We start from the raw sequence: 26,914 nt of genomic DNA, 5'->3' as shown, positions 1-26,914 counted from the left end.
ATTTATTGTCTTGTTAAAGCCACCACAGCTCATATGCAACACCTTCTTTTCCACGCGCTTCTCGTCCATCGGTGTTCTCCGCGGGCAAAGCTGGCTAGATACCCTAGCTCGCTCTTCTTCCGCCTGACCAGTTTCCAGGTAGAAACGGCCGCCCAAAGGAAAAATGAAGATTTCTACCTCTACCTCCCTTGCCCCCTCGCCCCCGCTGGAATGGTTGAAAGCCCAAGCTTTCAGGTCCCCCAGTCTATCTCCTATAGGACAGATAGGGGATTGGTTTCTCATAGATTTTTTTGTAAATCCTCTAAAGATCTCAGGGTAAAATTTTCTGCAGTACTTATGTTCTCTGTATTTACACAACATTTTACACATTGTACAATATGTATGTATAATATGGGATGTATTATTTATGAAATGGGAACGTGTTATGTGCAGACAATAATGTTATGCTTTCTTTCTTTTTTTTTCAAGTATGGAATATATAATGATTAAATTACAAATATGTGCTCGGGCTCTCTCTCACTCTCGTTTTAGTAGTGTTTTATTTAAATATACTACTCTTGGCCTCTAACAGTCATAAATACGGATGCATTTATTTGGGCAAGAGAACGTGTGTTCATATTGCTGTTGGTTTGATTTATTGTACTTGTACTTGTACTTGTACTTGTACTGCCACATTTGGTTATCTCGAAAATGAGGATGAGCGATGATATGATGAAATTGATGAAGGGACCTCATGTGAACAATCCAGGCCAGGATTCGAACCCGTGATGAGTGCGCATTCTTGTCCTATGTGTTGTACTCTGCAGTGAATAATGAAATAATTTGGAATGAAAAATGTATCTCAGAACTCAAAAAGCCAAATGAATATTATTGAAGAAACTACAAAAAAATGTGTTTAGTTACCTGTTTTGTTTCTGTGCTGTAACGGTATAGTTTGTGCTTTTAAGCTGATTCTCAGCAACGTACACAATATACACAACCATACATTTTTGAATCCTTGTCCCGAGGTTCAAAACTTGCAGTACCTGAAGTTCTGTGGATGCTAGTTTAGGCAATAGACACGCACCTCTTCAAATTACAACTTAACGCCCATTTCCTTTTAGATATATATAGGTTTATTCATATTATATTTACAGAAGTTAACTCTTGGCCGTTATTCACTGTCTCAAGTCATAATTGATATTTTTAACAATAGATGTCAGGGGAATTCAGTTTTGTTTTATGTTTAATCTCGAACAAAGAGAGAGAGTGACGCTCAGTCGGTTCGCGAGACAATATGGCCGAGTGTGCGTGGTAATTTCATTCCGTCCATCGCGTTGCATTGCAGCAAGTTTGTATATACATGTAATCTTTTGTTTTAGTCAATATATCTTCGTTATTATCAGTGAGTGTCATTTGCAAACATCCGAGTCGAATCACCTTATGGAATACAATATGGTCCTCCACTCCAGAGGTATGGGTTTGTGATAGCGACACGCAGTAAGTACTATCATTTTCTTTGGCGTGCATCGTACAAATTAGACAGACCCATCTCGGCCCAACAGCCAAGCACATTTTGGTTCATCAGTGGCCACACACAAAACATTCATTTTGGTCCAGTGACCGGACTCAATCATTTTGGTCCTCCGGGCCGGATGTTTCAGCTACGTGACATTCTGTTCAAGTTCAAGGTCAAGTGGTAGTGCAGTGCGGAAACAACAGTTTCTTACAGCAGCCATATTGCCAACAATGCAGCTCCATTGTCGTTCGCAGCAAAGGAATGTAAACATACTTTTCATGCATCATTTTCTTCACGACAACGGCGCAGGAGGTCGGTAAGTATATTTTACTTTGTCTGGCTCATTTCCTTGCATTTATTTCCTTTAACCTTTCGTGTTCTTCATAAAAATGAGTGAGAGCGAAGTGCAGCAGCGTCTCGTTAGACAACGAGGGACATTAAAAGGAAAAATCACTCGAATGGAAACTTTCGTCAATCAATTCAGTGAAAGTGAAGGAAACATTCAAGAAGTGCGTACTCGTTTCAATGCATTGTCTCGCATTTGGGTGGACATTGAGCAAGTGCAAGATCAGTTAGAAGCTGAAACTGGTTCATCGCAGGATGACGTCAGAGACGAATTGGAAACGGCGTACTACAAGTTGAGTGCCCGGATGCAAGCTTTATTATCGCAGCATGATAAGGTTCAAGCGGAGCATGATGCTGTCAACACATCGCATGTCACAGCAACCCGGCTCAAACTTCCTACAATAGAATTGCCAACGTTTGAGGGTGATTATAGGCACTGGTTGTCCTATGAAGACACTTTCACGTCTTTAATACACAATAACAAAGACATCGCTTCCATTCAGAAGTTTCAGTATCTACGTTCGTCGCTCAAGGGCGAGGCGTACAAGCTCATTCAAAACTTACCCATCACGGAGGCAAACTACGCAGTTGCCTGGAAGTTGTTAGTGAGTAGATATTCAAACAAGAAGCTAATCGCATCGTCGTACATTCATGAAATATTGCACATCAAGGCAGTCAGCAAGGAAAGTGCTCAGGAATTGCGTTCCTTTGTGGGATGTGCGACAAGCAATTTGAATGCAGTAAATGCGCTTTACACAGATGTACCTTTGGCGGACATGTTACTCACTCAGCATTTTGTGTCTAAGCTAGATTCAGGAACTAGGAAAGCGTGGGAACTGCAAAATAGTGAAACAGATTTTGTCAGCATAGATGATTTCTTTTCGTTTTTGGAAAGACGATGTCAAGCGCTGGAAAGCATTCAGCCCGCACCAAGTGATGTAAATAAACAATCAATCAAACCTCAGCATTACAATGTAAGATCAAACAAGGGTTTTTCGAAATCTTTCATTAGTACCACTAGTGCGAACTCTTGTTTCTTTTGTAAAGAGCCGCATGCTCTCTTTAGGTGTGCGTCATTTATTGCCGCGACTAACAAACAGAAGTATGATTGTGTTAGAAGGAATAAACTCTGCACGAACTGCTTATCTCCAAATCACATACTGCGTCTTTGCAAGGCAGGTTCGTGTAAAAAATGTTCACGGAAGCATAACACATTGTTGCATAATGATAGTATATCAAGAACGTCATTTTCCAGCACAGAATGTACGGAAGAAGGCAAGAATGAAAATTCTCAAGCAACGCAAAACGAGAATCAAGATCAAACTCCACAAGCTTCTTATTGTGCACTCAAAGGGCAACATACATCACGCGTGTTACTTTCCACGGCAGTGGTAAAGGTCAAGAATCATGCAGGTCAATGGATATACTGTAGAGCCTTGCTAGACAGTGGATCCCAGAGCCACTTTGCGTCTGAAGAGTTGGTTCAGCGTCTCAAACTGAAGAAACATCCTCAGCATTTACCGATTCAAGGCATAAACAATGCTGAGTCGCAAGCAAATTTCAAGGTGGATATTCAGTTGCAATCTAGAATAAGCACATGGCGTTCCAACATTGAATGCTCAATATTGCCGCGGCTCACAAGCAACTTACCTTCACATCGAGTCGACCGAGCATCAATCAAAATACCAAGACATGTAACATTGGCAGATCCGACATTTGATGTGCCAGCGAAGATAGATCTTTTAATAGGCACCCAGATCTTCTTCGAAATTCTCAAGCCTGATCGCATAACACGTTCAGCTGATTTGCCGATTCTACAAAACACTGAATTCGGATGGATAGTCGCAGGACGCATTCCACAACAATGCAGTGGCAACAATTCATCGATATCATGCTTCCTTCGAACGGAAGAAAATCTCCACCTACAGCTTCAGCGATTTTGGGACCTTGAGGAGATATATACCAGGCATAGAACAAAGGAAGAAATGAGCTGTGAGCATCACTATTGTGAAAACACGGTGAGGGACGAAACAGGCAAATTCATCGTTAGACTTCCACTCAAGGAAAGTCGAGAAGCATTGGGCGATTCACTTCAACATGCCACCAAGAGATTTCTCCAAATAGAGAAAAGACTTGAGCATCAACCGGAACTAAGGATTCCTTACACAGAATTCATGAATGAATATGAACAGCTAGGTCACATGGTACCTGTAGGACAATTACCGATGTCTCATGACCACAGGGTAGCCTACTATTTGCCACATCACGCAGTAATCAAACCACAGAGTTCCACAACCAAGGTTCGTGTTGTTTTCGACGGATCGGCTAAAACCACAAGTGGCAAGAGCCTCAATGACATATTGATGGTCGGGCCCACCATACAACAAGATTTATTCTCCATCATGACAAGATTTCGCACACATCCTATAGCATTCACAGGAGATGTAGAGAAAATGTATAGAATGATTAAGGTGCAAAAAGATGACAATCCATTACAGCGAATATTGTGGAGAAGCTCCAACAAGCATCCAATAGAAGTTTTTGAGCTACGAACGCTTACATATGGCACAGCTTCGGCATCATTCCTAGCTACTAGATGCTTACAGCAACTGGCAGACAGCGAAATCAGCAGGCATCCTCGCATCAGTAGTATCATCAAGGAAGACATGTTAGTTGATGACGTAGTGAGCGGAGCACAAGACGTAGCTGAAGCATTGCAGATTCAGGCAGAATTAATTAACATTATGCAGCGTGGAGGATTTACTTTGCGTAAATGGTGTTCGAACAGCACGACAGTGCTAGAAGCAATTCCACCAGCCATGCGTGAAATGAAGCTTCCAGTCGAATTTCACGATTCAGAAGTGAAGACTTTAGGCTTATCTTGGGATCCTATTGCAGATAAATTACTGATCAACAGCAAAGCTTCTGAAGTAGCGAATAACGTCGAAATATCAAGCACTAAACGACAGGTAGCATCAGTCGTTGCGTCAATATTTGACCCTTTAGGTCTCATCACTCCAATTGTTATTACATACAAATCATTTCTTCAACAATTGTGGACATGCAATGTTCAGTGGGATGAAGAACTTCCACAAGACCTGAATCAGAAATGGCAACAGTTGCGCAGACAACTCCCTGCAATTAAACACATTGAAGTCAATCGTTTTGTTCTAATTAATGGAACAGTTAGAAATATCCAGATACATGGATTTGCAGATGCATCTCAATATGCTTACGGTGCATGTTTGTATGTGCATTCAACAAACCACAAAAGTGAAACAGCAGTAAATCTACTTTGTGCTAAATCACGAGTAGCGCCAATCAAGAAGGTGACATTACCTCGTCTTGAATTATGTGCAGCATTACTCCTAGCAAGATTAGTCCACAAGGTATTACCAGTTTTACGTCTGAAGGTAGACGAGATACATCTCTGGTCGGACTCACAAATTGTATTGGCATGGTTAGCAGCACCATCCAACAGATGGAAAACCTTTGTAGCCAACCGGGTAGCAGAGATTCAAGATATTACGCAAATTAGCGATTGGAAACATGTTCCTTCAGCAGATAACCCGGCAGACATAATCTCAAGAGGTATTGAACCCACTTCAATACAACATAGCCATTTATGGTGGCATGGGCCTCATTGGTTAACAGGTACAGAAGAGCATTGGCCACTTACGCAGCAGCCAAGGAAAGTAGAAATTCCGGAGGGAATAAGCATAACGGCAGTATCAATTTGCCAGAGTTCGCTTGAGCAAACAATCGAACGATTCTCCAAATTATCGAAATTAACTCGAGTGATAGCTTTCTGTCAGCGATTCATACATAACTGCAGAAAGTCCAACAACAAAGTAAAAGGAAGTCTTTCAACAAAGGAAATTCAATCAGCATTGCATACATGCATCAAAACTGTTCAGCTATCAAGCTACAAGTCTGAAATTCAAGATCTTCAACGGCACCAACAAGTTTCAGCCAACAGCACATTGAAGAGCCTGCACCCATTTTTGGACAGCAACAACCTTCTTCGCGTTGGAGGAAGACTCAAGAATAGCAATTTGACGTATGAAACAAAACATCAAATTATTCTACCTTCGAAAGGTCACCTGACACAGCTCATAATAGAAGCCGAACATTTGAGACAGCTTCATGCAGGATCACAGTTATTGTTGTCATCCCTCAGGCAACAATACTGGATTGTACGAGCAAGGCGTACAATCAAGCAAGTAATTCACAATTGCCTCGCTTGTTACAAGTTGAAGGCAACCACGGCCAAGCAACTCATGGGTCAACTTCCTTCACCTAGAGTCACACCATCAAGGCCATTTCTCAACTCTGGTGTAGACTATTGCGGACCTTTTCTGTTTAAATCGCATTCGCCACGCAGCAAAGTTCATCGCAAATCATACGTGGCTCTATTCATTTGTCTAGCCACCAAGGCTATACATTTAGAGCTCGTCTCCGATCTCACCACAGACGCATTTATCGCAGCCCTGCGAAGATTTACATCTCGTAGAGGTAAATGTGCCAATCTGTACAGTGACAATGGCAAGAATTTCGTCGGGGCAAGAAACGAACTTAAAGAGCTACATAACTTATTTTCGTCGCAGGAATTCACACAAAATATTCATGAGTACGCGAGTTCTGAATCCTTCCAGTGGCATTTCATTCCACCTAACTCACCACATTTCGGAGGAATATGGGAGAGTGGAATACGCTGCATGAAGTATCATTTAGTTAGAGTAGTAGGAAAGTCAACATTGAATTTTGAGGAATTTGCAACTTTGCTCACCCAAATAGAAGCATGCCTAAATTCAAGGCCTCTGACTGTTTTATCCGACGATCCAGAAGATTTAAGTGCTCTCACTCCTGGACATTTTCTCATTGGTTCAGCCCTTACTTCCTTTCCCGAGCCAGACCTCACTGACCTCCCAGGAAATAGACTGTCCAGATGGCAGAGACTCCAAAGCTTTCATCAAAACATTTGGCAGCGATGGTCCAAGGAGTATTTAAACAGTCTTCAGCAACGTTCCAAGTGGACTAGCGTACAAGAAAACTTCAAACCAGGTTTGATAGTTGTCATCAAAGACGACCATTTACCTCCCCTATCGTGGAAATTGGGAAGAGTCACCAGCGTCCAGCCAGGAAGAGACGGCTTAGTTCGAGTGGCCACAGTGCATACAGCTTCAGGGATCTTCAAGAGATCGATTCACAGACTAGTTCCACTCCCTCAGTGCAATAAGGACGGAGATGAGTGAATTTAGTTGGTCAAACGTTGTTTGACCAAGAGGGGGGAATATGTCTCAAGTCATAATTGATATTTTTAACAATAGATGTCAGGGGAATTCAGTTTTGTTTTATGTTTAATCTCGAACAAAGAGAGAGAGTGACGCTCAGTCGGTTCGCGAGACAATATGGCCGAGTGTGCGTGGTAATTTCATTCCGTCCATCGCGTTGCATTGCAGCAAGTTTGTATATACATGTAATCTTTTGTTTTAGTCAATATATCTTCGTTATTATCAGTGAGTGTCATTTGCAAACATCCGAGTCGAATCACCTTATGGAATACAATATGGTCCTCCACTCCAGAGGTATGGGTTTGTGATAGCGACACGCAGTAAGTACTATCATTTTCTTTGGCGTGCATCGTACAAATTAGACAGACCCATCTCGGCCCAACAGCCAAGCACATTTTGGTTCATCAGTGGCCACACACAAAACATTCATTTTGGTCCAGTGACCGGACTCAATCATTCACAAAATTACATTCCGGTGTACCCTGTCCCCCTTCCCGAAGAGAGTGTGTAGACTCGCGTAGCCACTGGCTCCACGAGTAAAAAAAAAATATAACCCTCAGTACCAAAAAAGGTGGCTGAAGGTATGTGTGTTGTGTACCCGGTTTCCCACATGAAATAAACTATTGGAATAATATGAAAAGAGCAAGTGTGTATTAAAAGAAAGAAAGTTAACGTCCCCGCCGTCGGTTCACATAATAAGGAAAGAAAGCTCGCCCAGCCGCTCCCCTCAGAGAAAAAGATACCTCTTACATTGCTGTACTCCGCCAAACATCTGAGGCCGACTGCTCCCCTGCCCTTCCTATTTATAGGCCCCGCTAATGACCTAAACCGTTACTGGAAACTTACCGCTCCCCAACGGCAAAAAACGCAAAAGTACAGGAATACATGGCCATACACAATTTATAACATAAAAAGGATGATCTCGATACGTTACTCACGCTTTACAGGCATTTTAATGCTTTTTCCTGACTCGAAAAGGAGAAAATGATTACAAGCATGCATTCATAACTTTTTACTGGTTAAATATACATAGTTGAAAAAACCTTTACCACTGCATTTCTCGTGAAATTCTAGCCTGATTTGATATATCACCTCCTTCCGCTTAAAACGTTTTAGTTGAAATCAATATGGCGGTCATGGCGGACCTTCGCTTGACACACACAACTATGGTTCGCCCTGGGCCTAACCTGTTTCTATCATGGTCAATTGTGCCAAGAAAAACTCCTTTACATTTTATTTTATAGAGGGTGTTAAACAGTGACGTGCACTGAGGAGTAGCTAGTCTAGCAGAGATAGATCAATCAATCTCACATCTCTAATTATTTTCAAATCACAATATTTATTGTCTTGTTAAAGCCACAGTTCATACAACACTTTCTTTTTCACGTGCTTCTCGTCCCTCGGTGTGATCCGCGGACAAAACTGGCCTAGCTCGCTCTTCTTCCGCCTTAGCAGTTCCAGGTAGAAACGGGTTTGCGAAGGGAAAGGGACGATTTCTGCCTCTACCTCCCTTGCCCCCTCTGCAATGGTTGAAAGCCCGTGCTTTCAGGTCCCCCAGTCTATCTCCTATAGGACAGATAGGGGATTGGTTTCCATTCGATTCCTTTGTAAATCCTCTAAGAACTAACGGGAAAATTTTCTGCAGTACTTATGTTCTCTGTATTTACACAACCTTTTACACGTTGTACAATATGTATGTATAATATGGGATGTAGTTTTATTATTTATGAAATGGGAACGTGTTATGTGCAGACAATAATGTTATGGTTTCTTTATTTTTTCTTTTTTTTTCAAATATGGAATATATAATGATTAAATAACAAATATTTGCTCAGGCTCTCTCTCGCTCTCGTTTTAGTAGTGTTTTTTTAAATATACTAATCTCTTGGCCTCCAACGGATGTATTTATTTGGGCAAGAGATCGCACATTCATATTGTTGTTGGTTTGGTTTATTTTACGTCGCTTTTCTGCCACATTTGGTTATCGTGATAATGAGGATGATGTGATGAAATTAATTAAGGGACCTCGAACAATCCAGGCCGGGATTCAAACCCGTGATGAGCGTGCATTCTTGTTCCTGTGTTGTACTCTGCAGTGAATAATGATATAATTTGAAATGAAAAATGTATCTCAGAACTCAAGAAGCCAAATGAATATTATTGAAGAAACTACAAAAAAGTGTGTTTTGTTACCTGTTTTGTTTCTGTGCATAAAGTGGACTTAAATCACAAAATCAACCAACCGTGGTGGGAGTCGTTATCGCAGCGCGCTAGGACACCAGGAGTTCCGGGTTCGAACCCCGACCTGGGCACGGATGTTCTTTGTGTTTGTCCCTTCATTAATTTATCGTATCATCTTCGCAATTAACAAAATGTGAGAAAAAAGCGATAAAAATCAAGTCAAATCCTTGATTGGTTGCTTGAATTGGTTTATTTTACTTCGCTTTTCCGACACTTTTGGCTAATCGCGAAGATGATACAATATAATTGATGAAGGGACACACTCAAATAATACCCATGGCCAAGCCGAGATTCGAACCCATGATCTCTGGCTTAGTAGTCAAATCAAATCTTTTTTTATTTTCAAATGGGGGTGGGGGTTACGTGTACTTTTTTTTAGTACTCATTCAACATTTTGCAATCTTTTCCTGTTATTGACGTACTATTTTTAGGAATACTGGGCCCTAAAGGGGGAGGGGTATGAGCCACACCAACCCCACCCCTTGAGCACGCCACTGATTGCTACCCCAAGTGTCGACGTCACCGCACGTCACTGGTGTTAAAGGACTTTTGACTCACGTTGCATATTTCCCTAACATTGTATTTTTATTCCATCTTTTCAGTGAAATGGTTTGGTTTGATTTGGTGTTTTAAGTCCACTTTATGCACAGTAAGGCTAATCGGGACTGGACCTACAGTTTAAAGTGGGATCCGAACCACTTGTGCCTCCACCGGGTATCGAACCCGGGACCCCTTGATTACAAGGCAATGACGCTACCACTGCGCCATGGGGGAGGTCCATTCAGTGAAATGGTGTCATGATTTCCATATACATCTATATTTATACTCATACTTTTCTTTGCATAGATTAGGGCATTATTTATTGTAAGTACGTAATATTATCCTATAATTACACTGGTCGACATGGGTTCTGATGTTTGGAAACTAATTTTGGTTTCTGAAACTACATTTGATGCTGATTTCAGAAGTGACCTTGTTTTTGTTGTATCACCCTCAGTTATTTAGAAATCTTCATTGTTGTATAAATCGTAATTCCTGCCCAGAAATTAGAAGTTAATAATATTCCCGATAGATGGCGGCGCACCTCTTATTACATTATATGATTAACAAAATTGCTGAAGACGCCTAGTAACAATGAATGATTCAATAAATTTGTTTCTAAGTTCTGTTATTCGATACCAACTAATGCAAATAGTACAGTTTTTAATTTATTTACTGTGTATAAGGTTACGTGATCCGAAAACCTTAGTTAAGTGTATTGTAGATATTATATATGTAAATAGCAGTAGGGAATGCAAAATATTTGATAAAGTTTTCGTCATTGTCGATAGTTCGTGCTGTGTTGTGTCGAGAGACAATGTCGTCGTCGTCCAGGAAGTGTTTGAACTCGCCCCATGTATTCTGTTACATTTGTGGAAGCTATGTAGTGAAGAGGCAAAGACAACGTATCACCACATTTGTGAGGTCTGCTTACCACGAATATTTTGGTGTTAAAGTAGGCGATCAGGACAAAAACTGGGCCCCGCATGAAGTTTGCAAAACATGTGTGGAAGCTTTGCGATTGTGGAAGTGTGGCAAGAGGAAAGAGTAGTGGGGTTTGTGGTATTATAAACTCAAGAAAGGAAGAGCCCCCCTCAAGCAGATTTGCTTACACTTAAAACAAGCTCAACATGAGCATATGAGCTTTTTGCTCAAGTGTGGAACCCCCTCTAATCCAAGATTTTTGTAAAAATGCCCTCATGGATTCCATGAGAAAGGAAGAGCCCCCTCGGATTGATGTGCCTATACTTACAAAAGGCACTTCTGTGAGATTGTTGTCCATAAACTTGTCAAAAATTGATATTTTTTTGCCCACACTTAAAACTAGGCCAAGACACACATACATACATATTTACTTCCGGTTTAAGTTCAATTGGGCACCAGGCTCAACTTGTATATCACCCACATACACCCATACCCACCCACACATACATATTTACTTCCGGTCCACTTCCGGTCTACTTCCGGTCCACTTCCGGTCCACTTCCGGTTTACTTCCGGTCCACTTCCGGTCCACTTCCGGTTTGACTACTTCCGGTCCACTTGTGGCCAAGTTGTGGCCCATTTCTGGTTTATTTCTATTGCATCATGCTGTGCAACATCCAATAAATTATTAGATACGTGTTGTTTTCTGATTGGTTGCTTATGACATAATTTGATGATGTGTTATATTCTGATTGGCCTATTGTTTCAGATGTGTTGTTTTCTGATTGGTTGCTTATGACATAATGTGATGATGTGTTATATTCTGATTGGCTTATTGTTTCAATGCGGTCCGTGCTTAGGGTATATAAAGAGATTTTGCATTGCATATCAGCCAGTATTGTAAGAGCTGTTGAAGAGTAAGGGTGTGTTGTTGCAGTGCTGAACCCAACTGATATTTTTATCCAGCATTGAGTTTTGATTTGACCCCCAAGAAATTTTATATAAATACCAAAGCCAAAAATATTAACACACATACACACATACACATACACACACACACAAAGCACAGTGCTGAACCCAACTGATATTTTTATCCAGCATAGAATTTTGATTTGTATCCCAGGAAATTGTATATAATAAACAACAACAAAAATGCCGAATCAAAAATATTGCAATCAGTGCAATAAAAATATATTTAGCTCTAATTGGGCTAGACACCAAAAGATTTGTAACCCGGACAAATACAGAACTCCCACAAAAATATGCCCCAAATGCCATAGAAAATATAACATGCAATACTTCACATATACACATAAAGATACTTGTTCTGCACAGTCATCAACATTGCCCCCACAACCATCCACATCTGGTCTGAAAAGGAAGCATGAAGCACCTCTTAATGCCAGAGCAGCAAAGCAGCCACGCTATGAACCCATCCATAGCAGTTTTAATAGTCAATTAAGAGATTATCGGTTTGTATCAGAGCCAAGATGCGGTATTGAGAATTTTTTGAACAGTGTAAATCCTGATCTGCAGGCAATTCTAAATGCACAAAATGGCTCTTATAAGCTGTCCCTCAAATTGTAAGACAATATAAGAAGCCAAATGGCACAAAATTTACACAGCCCCACAAAACAGAAACTGTACCTGTATATTCAAATACAAATTTAGACAGAATAATAAGCAGTTTAATAGATCAATTGAATATTAAACACTCTGAATTTGCAGCAAAAGAGTCTGGATGGAGCCTATGCGGTTCTTCACACAAGTTATATGTTAATATTTCTGAATTCAGCCCATTACAAGGATCTACATATTTGCCATTACCTGATAATATTAAAAACAGAAGAGCCGTGGTTAATATAGAAAATACCGACCAGAAATGCTTTTTGTGGTGTATATTAGCTGCTTTGTTTCCAGTTTCAAGAAATCCTCAGAGAATAAATTATTACAAACAACATGAACATGATTTTGACGATGCAATGGAGGGTTTAGAATATCCAATGTCTGTTCAGAATATTGATAAATTTGAAAAAAAAGGCCCGGGATATTAATGGCAAACAATTATCTATTAATGTATTTATTTGTTCCACTGGCAATTGCCCGATAGAACCTCTCAGAATCAGTACAATTGATGATGAATCTGCTATTCCAATTGATTTGCTCTTAATTGAAGAGGATGGCACATATCATTACACTCTGATACATAATCTTCAAGCTTTAGTGAGAACACAACTTGACAAATCCAATACAATATTCAAGTTGTGCAGAAGATGTTTAACTGTATTTGATGGTAGAAAAACGGTGAAGAGGGTTCCTGAAGAGAATGCAGAAATTGCTAAAAACAAGTTAATTGAGCATCTGAAATATTGTGGCAATCATAAACCTGTTCATATGGTGATGCCTAATCCAAGTGAAAAAGCAAAATTCAAAAAGTTTGAAGCCTTGTTGGAACACCCAGCATATATTGTCTGTGATTTTGAATCAATCCTCAAATCTCTTGCATTCTGCAATCCAGATCCTGAAGAATCTTCAATTACGCCATACCAGCTACATGAACCTTCCAGTTTTTGTTATGTGGTTGTACAGGATGGTGTTGTTAGTAAAGAATATTCATACTTGGGACCAGATGCCATCAAAATATTTGCACATAGAATAGAAAATGAGTGCCGTGACATAGCATCTAACATCTTATTAAAATCAAAACCCATGTTGCCTTTAACAGAGAAACAGATTGAAGATTTCAACAATGCAGAAAAATGCCCGGTATGTGATTCTGAATTTTCAGATACAAATATCAAGGTACATCACCATTCTCATACAGATGGTAAATTCTTAATGGCCCTGTGTAATAGCTGTAATATTAAGATCAAGAGACCAAGATTTGTCCCCATATTTTGCCATGGAGCATCCAATTATGATTTCCATCATCTGATCAGATATGAGGGGTTTGAGAAGCAGAATTTAAATATTTTAGCTGAAAATGATGAGAAATATATTGCTATTAGCAAAATAATTAAAGTTAATGGTGTTCCTATTCACATAAGATTTCTTGATTCTTACAGATTTTTATCTGCTAGCCTGGATACACTGGCCACTCAATTATCTGATAATCAATTCAAAATCACACGTGCATTGTTTCCAAATCTGGACCTGAAATTAATTAGGCGGAAGGGTATATATCCATATGACTATGTTACAGATTTTTCTAAATTTGATGAGTGTTCCCTGCCTCCACAACATGAGTTTTACAGCAAAATCAGAGGTTCTGGAATCACAGATGAAGATTATCACCATGCCCAATTGATGTTTAACAATTTAAAATGCCGGACATTTGGTGATTATCACATGGCATATTTGAAACTTGATGTGACCATCTTAGCAGATATAATGCAGACATTCAGAAAATCTTCTATGCAAAATTATGGACTGGACCCAGTGTATTTTTACAGTGCCCCGGGCCTAGCATGGGATGCAATGTTTTTAAACACTAAAATGCCATTGGATCTGATCCAAGATCAAAATAAGTATCTGTTTATGGAGGAAGGTATAAGAGGAGGCATGGTGCAATGTTCCCAGAGATATGCCAGAGCAAATAACAAATATATTCGTGGTTATGATCCAGCACGGCCATCAAATTATATATTGTATGTGGATGCAAACAGCCTCTATGGTCATGCCATGATGCAAAAACTGCCATATGCAGGGCTTGAATGGGTTGAAGATTTTAATATTGAGGATCTTAAGGACTTTGATGATAGTAATTATGGCCTATTCTTAGAGGTTGATCTGACAATTCCAGATCATTTACACAACAAATTTTCTGATTTGCCCCCAATTTCTGAGGTTCAGTGCTCACCTGGCTCTAAACAGAAGAAGCTCATGATGACACTGGAGCCAAAACAAGGCTATGTCATATATTACAAAAACCTCCAGTTCCTGATGAAACATGGTGTTCAAGTGACCAAACTTGGCAAAGTCTTAAGGTTCAGGCACTCAGAATGGTTGAAACCATACATTAATACAAATACAGAGCTTCGAACATCTGCAAAGAGCCAATTTGATAAGGCCTTGTTTAAATTGATGGTGAATTCAGTATATGGCAAAACAATTGAAAATGTCAGAAAACATACCGATGTTAAAATAATTACTGACCCCAGCCTGAGCAAAAAATTGGTTGCAAAGCCTAATTTCAATTATAGAAGAATTTATGATGAAAATATGGCACTTTTCAACATGAAAAAAACAAAGATTAAGTTTGATAAACCTATTTATGTAGGGGCTGCAATATTGGAATTGGCCAAATTACATATGTCAATATTGTATTATGATGTGTTGAAACCTTTTTATGGTGATAATATAAAATTGATGTACATGGACACGGATAGTTTTATTCTTGATATTAAAACAGAAAATATTTATCAAGATATGGCACAGCCTGAATTGTTTAAATATTTTGACACCAGTGAACATAAAGAGATTCAACACCACCACAACAAAAAAGTGCCTGGCAAGTTAAAAGATGAGACACTTGGTGATGTTATTGTGGAATTTGCTGGGTTAAGTGCCAAGATGTACAGTTTTAAAACATGTAGTGCTGTTGTCAAAAAAGCCAAGGGTATTGGCAGAGTAACTGTGGAAAAAGAGCTCCAATTTGAAGATTATAAAAATTGCCTCAAATCCCAGAGTTTAATCAGAACATCAGAATCCAGAATTCAGAGTGTGGATCACTTATTGACTTCAAATGTTGTAAGAAAAGTGGCTCTGGACCCACATGATGATAAGAGATGCATTTTATCATGTGGCATACATACTTTACCATGGGGTCATTGTGATTTGAAAAATGGGAATCAATGCCCAATTACAGAGCATGATTTGAAATAAATAAACATGCCTATGAACTTATTTGGGTTCAAAAAACGGGCTATTATGGAGCTGCCAGCACCACAACCCTTTTCTGATATGGTATCTAAACTGAGTGGCTTGTTAATTATTCATCTGAACAGCATATTTACAGATGTTGATGATGAAACAGGCAAAACATTGTACATATTTAACAATAATTTAAATCATTACCAATTACCTGTAGGTGGGCAATTGCAATTTATTACAACCCCTGAGGGTGATGTTAAAATTTCAGTAGGGAGAAATATTTACAGAATTAAGCACTCAAACATGGTTTCTGTCACTGTTTATACTGTTTCTGCTGGCGACTGCTTATATATTGAAGTCCCTGGATCTTATGATAAGCTTATACCCTTTTTTATAGAATTAAGAATCAGATACTCTATAATAAATAACCACTAAACAAAATGCCTAATGATATTTTTGGCCATACAAGACATGAAGATCACAGTGATGAGATTCTGATGCTTGATGTCAGAGTCAAGAAATTAAGAAGTGATTTACAAGCTTTACAAACTACACTCAATGCCAGTCTTCAATTAGAAATTACAAATTTGCAATCACAATGCATGGACCCTCTTCTTAAAATTGATTCTGAACTCAAATTGCTGCTTCAGAAATATACTGACCTGGCAACATTAGATAATTTTCAAAGTTTAGAAGAAGCTGTTGCAGCTCTTCAAGCCAAATTTAAGACCCAGGCCACCAATTCTGAGCAATTGAAACAGCAATTAGAAGAGCAGATTAATAATGTCCAGACACAGCTCCAAACAATTGTCAAAAGCATAAAATCACAAGAAGATTTTGATCTAGTGATTTCCACTCTAAAGGAACAGATTCAGTCACTCCAAATACCTAATCTGGACCCTCTGAACAATGCCATAGCCGAGGTTAAAGAAAAAATTGAGACACTTGAAAATTTTATGAACAATTTGCCATCTTCTGATGCTTTGAATGCAATAACTCGGAGTGTTGCAAATATTAAGCTGCAACTTGAAACATATGAAGATTTTGGAAAAATTCAAAGTTCCATAACCCATCTTGAAGGTACAATAGCAGCAGTGCAAAGTGATTTGACAAATGTACTAGAATCCAGATTGCCCGGGATTGTAGATACCCTTGTTAGTGTCCAGCAACAAATCACAAAGCTTGAAAACCTCAACACTGAATCTGAACTGTCTCATTTTCATCACTTGATAGATGATATCCAAACAAAACTTGAAATTTTACAACAATCCACACCCTCTCAGGCAGATATAGCCCTGCTCCAAAATGCTATGCAAAATGTGGCTGATGCTTCTGAATTAAACAATGTGAAATTGGCACTTGAATTTTTGCAAAATACAGTATCAAATCTGCCTCCATCACAGGAACTTAAAAATATTAAGAGAGCAGTGAATAGGATATTGAAATCAGAAGATATCAAGAATATCCAAGCAGAGATCAAACAACTCACACAGACAGTGGCCACTCTACCAACAAATCAACATATTAATGAACTGCATGCCCTGTTTGAGGATATCAGAAGGCAGGTCCATGATCTTACTGCTCAAAATTCAAAATTGGCAGTTGTTGAAAATTTGCAACAAATTGTAGCTAATATCAAGCAACAGCTAGGAACCATGGAATCCAATCAAGCAAATGCTCTGTCTGTTTTTGCCACCCAGCTTCAAGATATTGTGCAACAATACAAAAAACTTGCTGTTGACATAAGAATCAAGCCTGGGCACGATGAGATTGTTAGGACTATCAATGAGCACCTTGAATCTGTAACAAGCAGATTGCTCACAGCAGAAAAAGAAATAACAGGCATAATCGAGAATCCAAAACATTCAGTAATTCTTGAATTGTACAGCATCCCCAACAAAGAATATGATTCTCCATTTACACCAGGTGGCAAAATATATATGCTGTCCCCTGCACAATTTTATTACCAATTTTTTGTTGGGGGCACATTGAGACCAATCAAGATCAAATATTGGCTTCAACCACAGGCACACCACTACCCCACCTTATCAATAACAAATGCTGACAACAAAGTGAAAATCACCAGTGTAGAATTGGAGGATTTTACAGATCCCAATACATTGGAAACAGCCTATACTGAAGATGATGGCTCTTTGGAATTTAAAATACAAATAGGGGATAAATTATATTTAGAAAATCCTGCAGTCTCAGCTGCTGAACACCCCATAGTTGCAATATTCTTGTTTACATATTATGTCTAGAAAAATTATTGTTGATGAATTACACAGACAAGCCCGACATAATTTTAAGAGACTCCCAGTAGTCACAAAGGGCATAGATGATTTATGGCAAAGCGACTTCATTGAAATGGCAAGTGGGCAGTTGAAAAACTTAGACAAAATCAACAAGGGCTACAAGTATCTACTCACTGTGATAGATACATTTTCAAAATTTGCTTGGGCTGTGCCACTCAAATCCAAGACTGGGGCATGTGTCACAGAAGCCATCAGAACAATCATCAATCAGAGTGGAAGATCCCCGTGCTATTTGCAAACAGATAATGGCAAAGAATTTTATAATTCAGTGTTTCAACAATTTATTAAAAGCCAGGCAATACAACATTATTCGAGTTACAGTGACCTCAAGGCCTCAATTGTAGAGAGATTCAACAGAACCTTAAAAAATCTTATGTATAAACAATTTACACTTCAAGGTAATTATAAATGGATTAATATTCTTCCAGAACTTCTACATAAATATAACAACTCGGTCCATTCCACAATCAACATGAAACCCTCTGAAGTAACTTCATCTGATGAGCAAAAATTGATCAGCACTGTTTATTATCCTAAATATCAGCCAACAACAAGAAAGGCCAAATACAAGGTGGGTGATCAAGTAAGAATCAGCAAATATAAGCACTTATTCAAGAGAGGCTTTACAAGAAACTGGAGCACTGAATTATTTACAGTGGTTCAAGTTAAGCCCGGGACCCTTAACACATATATAATAAAGGATTACCGAGGAGAAATTCTCAAAGGCAGGTTCTATGAACAAGAGCTCAGCAAAACTAAACAGCCTGACACATATCTCATAGAAAAAATTATCCGCAGAAAAGGCAACAAGTTACTTGTCAAATGGCTAGGACTCCCAGAACACAGCTGGATCGATGCAAACAAAGTGATAATATGAACACCTGGGATGTTATAAAAAGACTGCCAGAACCTGAACAGCAGAATAAGAGAAATGGCAACTTGTTACCTGATAATATTAGGTGTCTTATTGTTGGGCCATCTGCTTGTGGTAAAACTACACTAATGGTTGATAATTTTTTATTGGCACCCAACTGGTTAGACTGGAAAAACAGGCACTTGTATGTCTTCTCTAAGAGCTTGGAACAATTAAAATATCAGCAGCTGATGAAGCTATATGATGGATTGGATATTGCCACTTTTGAACCAGATGTTAAGCCACTTGATGAATGTCTCGATAATTCTGTTGTTGTGTTTGATGATATTATATTGGATAATCAAAACAAGGTTAGAAATTTTTTTACACAGGGCCGGCACAAAAACATTGATTGCTTCTACCTGGCACAGACTTTTTCAAAAATACCCAAGCAACTGATCCGTGACAACAGCAATTTTATATGTGTGTTTCATCAAGACCATACCAACCTCAAGCACATACATGATGAATATGTAGGTGGGGACTTGAGCTACAATGATTTTTCCAAGTTTTGCAGCAAGTGCTGGAACCAGGACAGTTATGGGTTTGTCACAATTGATATGACAAGAACACCCAATAGTGGCAAATATAGAAATAAAATCAACAATTTTCTAGACATTGAAACATAAATAAATAACCATGAAAAGGCCAATAATTGATGATCTTAAGTTAAGAGATTATCTTGTAAAAAGATTTAAGGGATGGAAATCAGAGAACCGTGGAATTTATGAAAAACACAAACAAACAGAACAGCCTGTAATTGATGCTATTAATAATTTAGGTAAGAATATCAAAACTGTTACAGAGCAAAATCAAAACTTGATCACAGAGCTTGTACCTGTAGCTGCAAGGAACATATTAGATTATCCACTCACCCCACTTTCCAGTATTCATACACCTAGTCCTATTGCTCCTAGAAGAATTGAGGCTAGTCAGGATCCTATTGAATTGGGTCTTCTTGCTCAAAAATATTTAACCACACCTAAAGACAATAAAGATGAGGTTTTTGGCTTATATGCTGACACAGAGCTTGATGGCAGCATCATACATAGAATTGGCAATTTCAGAGTAACATTTATGGGAGATGATATAATTGTATATTCAGAATCTCGACTTGGAGAAAAAGGTGCTTTTGTTAAGTACTCCGGAACACCTGGATTATGGGAACTCATGACTAGGAAAAGGCCTGGCAGCTATACAGATCAGGATTATGAGGATTACAAAGAAATATTAATAAAATCAGATGCTCTATACCAGAACAATGATCCCACACAAAAAAGAGTCAAGTCGAGCAGTGGAGCAAAATACAATAATTTAATCAAGCCCATATGGTCACAGATCAAGACTGGCAGTGGAATCAAACAATACAACACCCTGCCCAAAGAATTTGTGTGGGTTGATGATGTCAGGAAACTTGTAGATAGGTTGTTGGTAATAGCTGGGGAGGAAAATGCTGGGAACCACAATTTTTACAATGAAAAGGTTGGAATTATGGACATGATAAGCACAAAATTGTCTAATTTTATAGTGAATGACACTAAGGGGATTGGATATCTTATAAAAATTATTAATACTCTACCACCTAAATTTTGGAATATTTCTGAGGGTCGGGGCCTTGTTAATGACATTATAAACAAGTTGCCATTTGAACTACACATTCCAGGCTATCAGTATTGTGGTCCAGGCACAAAATTGGACCATAGATTAAACAGAGGTGATCCTGGTGTTAATCCCCTAGATGCTGCTTGTAGAGACCATGACATAGCATACAACACACATTCTGATCTTGACAAGAGACATGTTGCAGACAAGAAATTAGAAGAGGCTGCATTTGGTAGATTTGTAAGCAAAGATGCATCTTTGAGTGAAAAAATAGCAGCATTGGGAACCACCATAGCTATGAGCACCAAACAAAAACTGGGGTGGGGGTTGTGAATATGTATATAATAAACCTACAATGAAGGCCAAGGGTGTTATGTATCAAATACCTTATGCAGGTCTCAAATCTCTTAAAACTATTGACAGTCTTTTGACCAAAAAGCAGCGCAAGAAAAAAAATTCTTGTATTGCAAAGGGGCATGGTATAAAATTGTTGCTTAGTACCCCCCAATTAAAAAAATTACAACAATCTAGAAAAAAATCACATGTAGGGGGATTTATATTTACTATCCCTGCCATCTTAGCTGCTCTCGGGGCTGTTGGGAGCTTGGCTGGGGGATCAGCTGCCATAGCAAAAACAGTAATAGATGCCAAGAAGAATAGGGCAGAATTAGATGAATTGAAGCGCCATAACCTGGCCATTGAGAAACAAGGCAAAGGTGTTAAGAGAGCCATGAATAAGTTTAAAAAAAACAAGAGCCGCTTACAAACCAAGATATTGAAGCTTTAATCAAGCCATTGGGCATCAAACATTTTAGAGGTGTGTACATGTCTGATTCTTTACCAGAACAACCACTCAACAAAGAGTGTGGCATTGTTAATTTGGATGAGTACAAAAATCAAGGCACTCACTGGATTTGTTATCTTAAATATTTAAAAGATGAGGCATTTGTGTTTGATTCATTTGGAGGTGTTCCACCTGAAAATTTAATAAAATATCTAAAATCACCTAATCTTTATTACAATAATGCTCGTGTTCAAAATTTCAAAGATGTTAATTGCGGACATTTGTGTTTATCTGTTCTTAGATATATGTCTCAAATAAATAAACCATCAATTGAAGATTTTCAAAAAGCCTTGTGGTATTTAAAACATCATGGGGGTATTTCATCTCACCAGCCAAAATTCAATATTGAAACTCAAATTGCATGATGACATAGTGTATCCCAAAACAATAGCTCTCAGGGCATTTTATGGCATGTACCTAATCCCCAATATTACACACCACAACAACACAATTGCAGTTGGTGATGAAAAAATTGTCATCACTCCAGGGCAGTATAATCTGTCCACTCTAAATGCTCAATTACCCAGAGGTGTAGTGTTAAGTCAAAATTCTGTCACTCACAGAGTAGAGATTGTACCTGCCACAGAAACAGTGAATCTGGGTACTATAGGAGAGCTGTTAGGCTTTGAGAACAACACAAAACTTGAACCAGGCATCAAACACACTGCTATGAATATACCTAAATTCTTAGCCATAGAGACTCTGAATATTCACTGTAATGTGGCTGAGGGTATGATCACCAAATCAAATGGCATAGGCACTCACAAACAAACAGGCATCATTGCAACATTCAAGCCTAATTCTGAATTTATGGAGCCAATCATCTACAATCCATCCCCAACATTATATTTTCCTGTGTGCCATAATAGAATAGATAATATTGAATTGATGGTCACTAATGAAAAAGAAGAATTAGTTGATTTTGCTGGAGCCACAACAACTGCCATCATAGAGATTAACATTTAAATAAAAATACATACAAGAAGAAAATGGAAAATATTGAGAGTTATGAGCTACAATCATTCCCCCCAAACAGGAGGACATTTGCAAATTTAAATCAACCCAACACAGAAATTGAGGTTGATCTTGATGTAGGGGATGGCTTTATACACCCTCACAGAGCAGATCTATACATCAAATTTGATGTTGTAAAGCTCGATGGTACCGATTATCCGGCAAATACAAATATAAGACTTGTAGACAATTTTGTGCCGCATCTATTCTCTGAAATTGAGATCAGAAAGCATGGCGTTGTTATAAACAGAGTGGATTATCCCGGCATTACCTCCACAGCTTTGGCTACATTAAAATTATCCAAAACCGAGGCTTCATACTACAAAATCGGTGGATTTGAGGCTGGTGATAAGATATTATCTAAGAACCACACAGTGCTGTTCCCTATGCGCCTGTTGCCAGGATTCTTCTCAGATTACAAAGATATTATGTGGAAGGGTGGGTTAAGAATCACATTTAGAAGAGCTGCCAATGATAACAATGCTTTGATGAGGTACAGTGCATTAAACCCTGCAGGGGAAGCTCTGCCCAATACCCTACCAGATGCAGGCAAATGCATTATTCAGACTATGGAGTTAAGAATCCCTGTTGTTGAATATGAAGCCAGTTATGCTCTTAAATACAAAGCAGATATAATAAAAAATCCACAAATTCCTCTACAATTTTATACATATCAATGTGTACAGAAGCCCGCATCTGGTTCTTATTATGAATTTGATGCCACAAATTCATTCTCCAGCATACAATATGACATGCCTGATTTTGTAGTGGTACTGTTTCAGACTGGGAGACACAACAATCAGGAAAAAAATTCAAGTAAATTTGATAGCTGCAACATCAAGAACATATATCTTAAAAATGGCAGAAATGAGGTATTTCCCAGAGAAAATTACAATTTAGACATGTCCAAGAATGATTTCCTCAAATTATATGAGGCCTTTTCGGCTTTCAAGAGGGTCACTACTGGCAATACTGACATGTATTACACACCAGATGAATTCAAAGCACAGAGACCCATGTTTGTAATCAATGCTTCAAAAAGAAAACAAGTTGTGGTGAATGACAGAACAAATATTAAAATTATCTGTGAATTTCATGAGGCATTACCTGATGACACCATATGTAGTGTTATTCTCATAGGAGAAAAATCATATGTTTATGATGTAAGAAATGAGAGAGTCACGGAGCAATTCTAGAGGAGCTCTGCATATTGCATTGTTTTAATATACAATTTGAACCTGGTATCCAATTGAACTTAAACCGGAATATGTGTGGGTGGGTGTGGGTGTGGGTGGGTGTGTCTTGGCCTAGTTTTAAGTGTGGCCATCAAGAGGGGCATATTTTTGACAGGATTATGGACAACAATCTCACAGAAGTGCCTTTTGTAAGTATAGGCACATCAATCCGAGGGGGCTCTTCCTTTCTCATGGAATCCATGAGGGCATTTTTACAAAAATCTTGGATTAGAGGGGGTTCCACACTTGAGCAAAAAGCTCATATGCTCATGTTGAGCTTGTTTTAAGTGTAAGCAAATCTGCTTGAGGGGGGCTCTTCCTTTCTTGAGTTTATAATACCACAAACCCCACTACTGGAAAGAATTGCCATTTGGAATACCAATGGTATGGCGCGAACCAAAAAATCACATAGATGACTGCTATTTCTGTGCTATAGATGTTAGCGGTTTCAGTGCTAAGAACAAGAGCAATGTGAGCTATCCCAACAACATACAATCGGCCATTAGGCCCGTGCCTCATGGGCCAGATGTACCTGTACCTGTACCACGTACGAGTAGTGATAATTGCAGCACTTCAAGTGACACTGAAGTTGAACGTGCACACTATGATGACAGTGACGATTTCTGTCCTGGTACAAGTACAGGCACTCCGCAACCTTTCACACAACATGAACTGAATGATCTCGTAAGAGACCTAAATTTATCAAAGGAGAGTGCCCAACTTCTTGGTTCCCGACTGAGTAAGAAAAACCTGTTGTCTCCAGGAACACATTTCTCATGGTACAGGCATCGAGAGACAGAGCTACTCCCATACTTTACTGAAGACGAAAACCTTGTGTATTGTAACAACATAAGGAAAGTCATAGAATTGTATGGTATTTCTTACAATGTAAGTGAATGGAGACTTTTCATTGATGCATCACAGACTAGTCTGAAGGGTGTTCTGTTAAATAACTGTAATGTGTTCCCATCGATTCCAGTTGCATATTCTGTGTCGCTTAATGAAACTTATGAAACTTTGAGGTTCATGCTACTGAAAGTGAAATATGAAGAACATGGTTGGTCTGTCTGTGGAGATTTCAAAGTGATAGCTTTGTTGTTGGGTCTCCAGGCTGGGAACACAAAATTCCCCTGCTTCTTGTTCGAATGGGACAGTCGGGACAGGGAGAATCATTGGAAAGTGAAAACGTGGCCAAGTAGAGAATCTCTCTCTCCAGGGAAGAAGAATGTGACACAACGGCAATTAATTCAGTCGTCTAAAATACTGCTTCCTCCGTTGCATATTAAGTTAGGGATAATGAAACAGTTTGTGAAAGCGTTAGACAAAGACGGCGAATGCTTTAAATACATTGCCAGGAAATTTCCATCCGTCACTGAGGGTAAGCTCAAAGAGGGTATTTTTGTTGGACCTCAGATATGGAAACTGATGTTGGATGCAGATTTTGAAGAAATAATGACTGCTACGGAAAGGAATGCCTGGGTAAGTTTCAAAATGGTGGTTGCCCATTTTCTGGGCAATGAAAAACACGTTAACTATGAACATTTTGTGAAAAATCTGCTAACGAATTTATGTAAACTTGGTTGTAAAATGAGCCTCAAATTGCATTTCCTTAACTCACATCTAGATTTCTTTCCGAGTAATCTCGGACACTTCAGCGAGGAGCACAGGGAAAGATTTTACAAGGACATAGCAGAGATGGAACGGAGATACCAGGGACGATGGAATGTTTCCATGATGGCAGATTTTTGTTGGATGTTAAAAAGAGATGTTCTTACTTCGGGTGTCGGGGAAGGCAGAAAGTAAAAAAGAATGAAGTTTGATCCTGAGTCTCAGTAATTCGAAATGACCTATGTTATATCTCTTTCTAGACATGTGTAAATGAAAATGTACATGAATATAGTATATAATATAGATTTTACAATCTCAATATATGTCCCACTGATTACTATATTTGCAAAAAATATTTATTCTATGTGTCTGTAATATGATTATATAAACCCCAAATGATCCCAATAATACCATAATAGACCCCTATATGCTATTCAATTTTCACGATTTGTGAAAAATTGTGACGTGATGGAGCAAAACGGTTTTCAAATTTGAATTCAGCATGAAAAATCCTTTCAGAGTCAACTATTCATTTCAAAACATCGTTCAACTTTTGAAAAAATGTCGACTAGTGTTATCTTTACTATTCTCTATGTTGTTTATCTTCTAACATTTTTACATATTGTACATTAATTGTGATAAATTTCATATCATGGATGCAACTTGTAGTTACGTGATCAAGTGGATGGCAATCAATCAAGATTAAGGAAAAGTCCATAGATAAGATCGATTGAAAGGACTTACTCTCGACATACTTATCTATACTTATCTAACTTCTACTTCTTAAGAATTAATCAGTAAGTGATAGCAAGGGGAAAATATTGAATATCTTGTTGCCAGCCAATCCACAATAGTAGTAATACGCTCTCAGTCTTTAAAGTTCGTGCAAGTTAACTTTCTTCTCCAATACCTGGTGACAATGCCGACGACTACGTATAAAACATGTTCCTACTGCACGGAAAGGGTGGAAGAGGACGAACTGGACGATCATCGTGCAAGTTGTGGTTCCGAGGAAGTCGTGTGTGAAAATGGCTGTGGTAAGAAAGTGCCACGCTACATGAACAAACAGCATTTGGAAGAGAGCTGCAAGAAGCGAAAGGTTCATTGCGACTATTGTTCAGCGATGATTCTTTTCGACGAATTGGATGATCACAAGCAGTTGTGTTCAATGGAAATTTTAGACTGTATACTGCAGTGCGGATTTCAAGGTGATCGTTCCTCTTTAGGCAAACACGTGTCCGATGATTGTCCCATGTCGTTGTTACCGTGCCCTTATTGCACCCAAGCCATAAGAAAGTCAGAAATAGAGGAGCACCTGGCGAAATGTAAGGAGTCAATGTGTTGCTGTGATGACTGTGGAAAGAATGTTCAGAAGGAATACATGAATGTCTACCTGAAGGAATACTGCGAGAAGCGTGTGGAGGAGTGCGAGTTCTGTGGCACATCCGTTGCGGCAGATACAGTGACTGATCACTACAAAACGTGCCAACTGTTTCCAATGAATGGTGATAAGGAGTGTATAAGTATCCTAGGAATACCCTCGATGAACACTTACAAGACAGTCCAAAAAGACTGGTCACCTGCGAACATTGCAAAATTGAAGTAGAAATTGAATCATTCGAAAATCACCAATCAGAATGCTCCAAATTGTTAACCCATTGCAGTGAAA

General features: G+C 38.8%; 1 protein-coding gene across 1 annotated transcript; it reads left to right on the top strand.

The window, feature by feature from the left end:
• Positions 1–1,887: 1,887 nt before the first annotated feature.
• On the top strand, positions 1,888–7,098 carry LOC146004449 (uncharacterized). Its single transcript, XM_083143304.1, has one exon. It carries the CDS (start codon positions 1,888–1,890, stop codon positions 7,096–7,098), a length of 5,211 nt encoding a protein of 1,736 aa, XP_082999430.1.
• The last annotated feature ends 19,816 nt before the right edge of the window (positions 7,099–26,914 follow it).

This window comes from Lepisma saccharinum, chromosome 21 (assembly GCF_977018435.1).
Source record: "Lepisma saccharinum chromosome 21, izLepSacc3.1, whole genome shotgun sequence".
NCBI lineage: Eukaryota > Metazoa > Arthropoda > Insecta > Zygentoma > Lepismatidae > Lepisma > Lepisma saccharinum.
This window is presented reverse-complemented; position numbering and strand designations above follow the sequence as displayed.

Coding starts and splice junctions, on each gene's coding strand:
- LOC146004449 (XM_083143304.1), top strand. CDS start 1,888: ATGAGTGAGAGCGAAGTGCAGCAGCGTCTCGTTAGACAACGAGGGACA.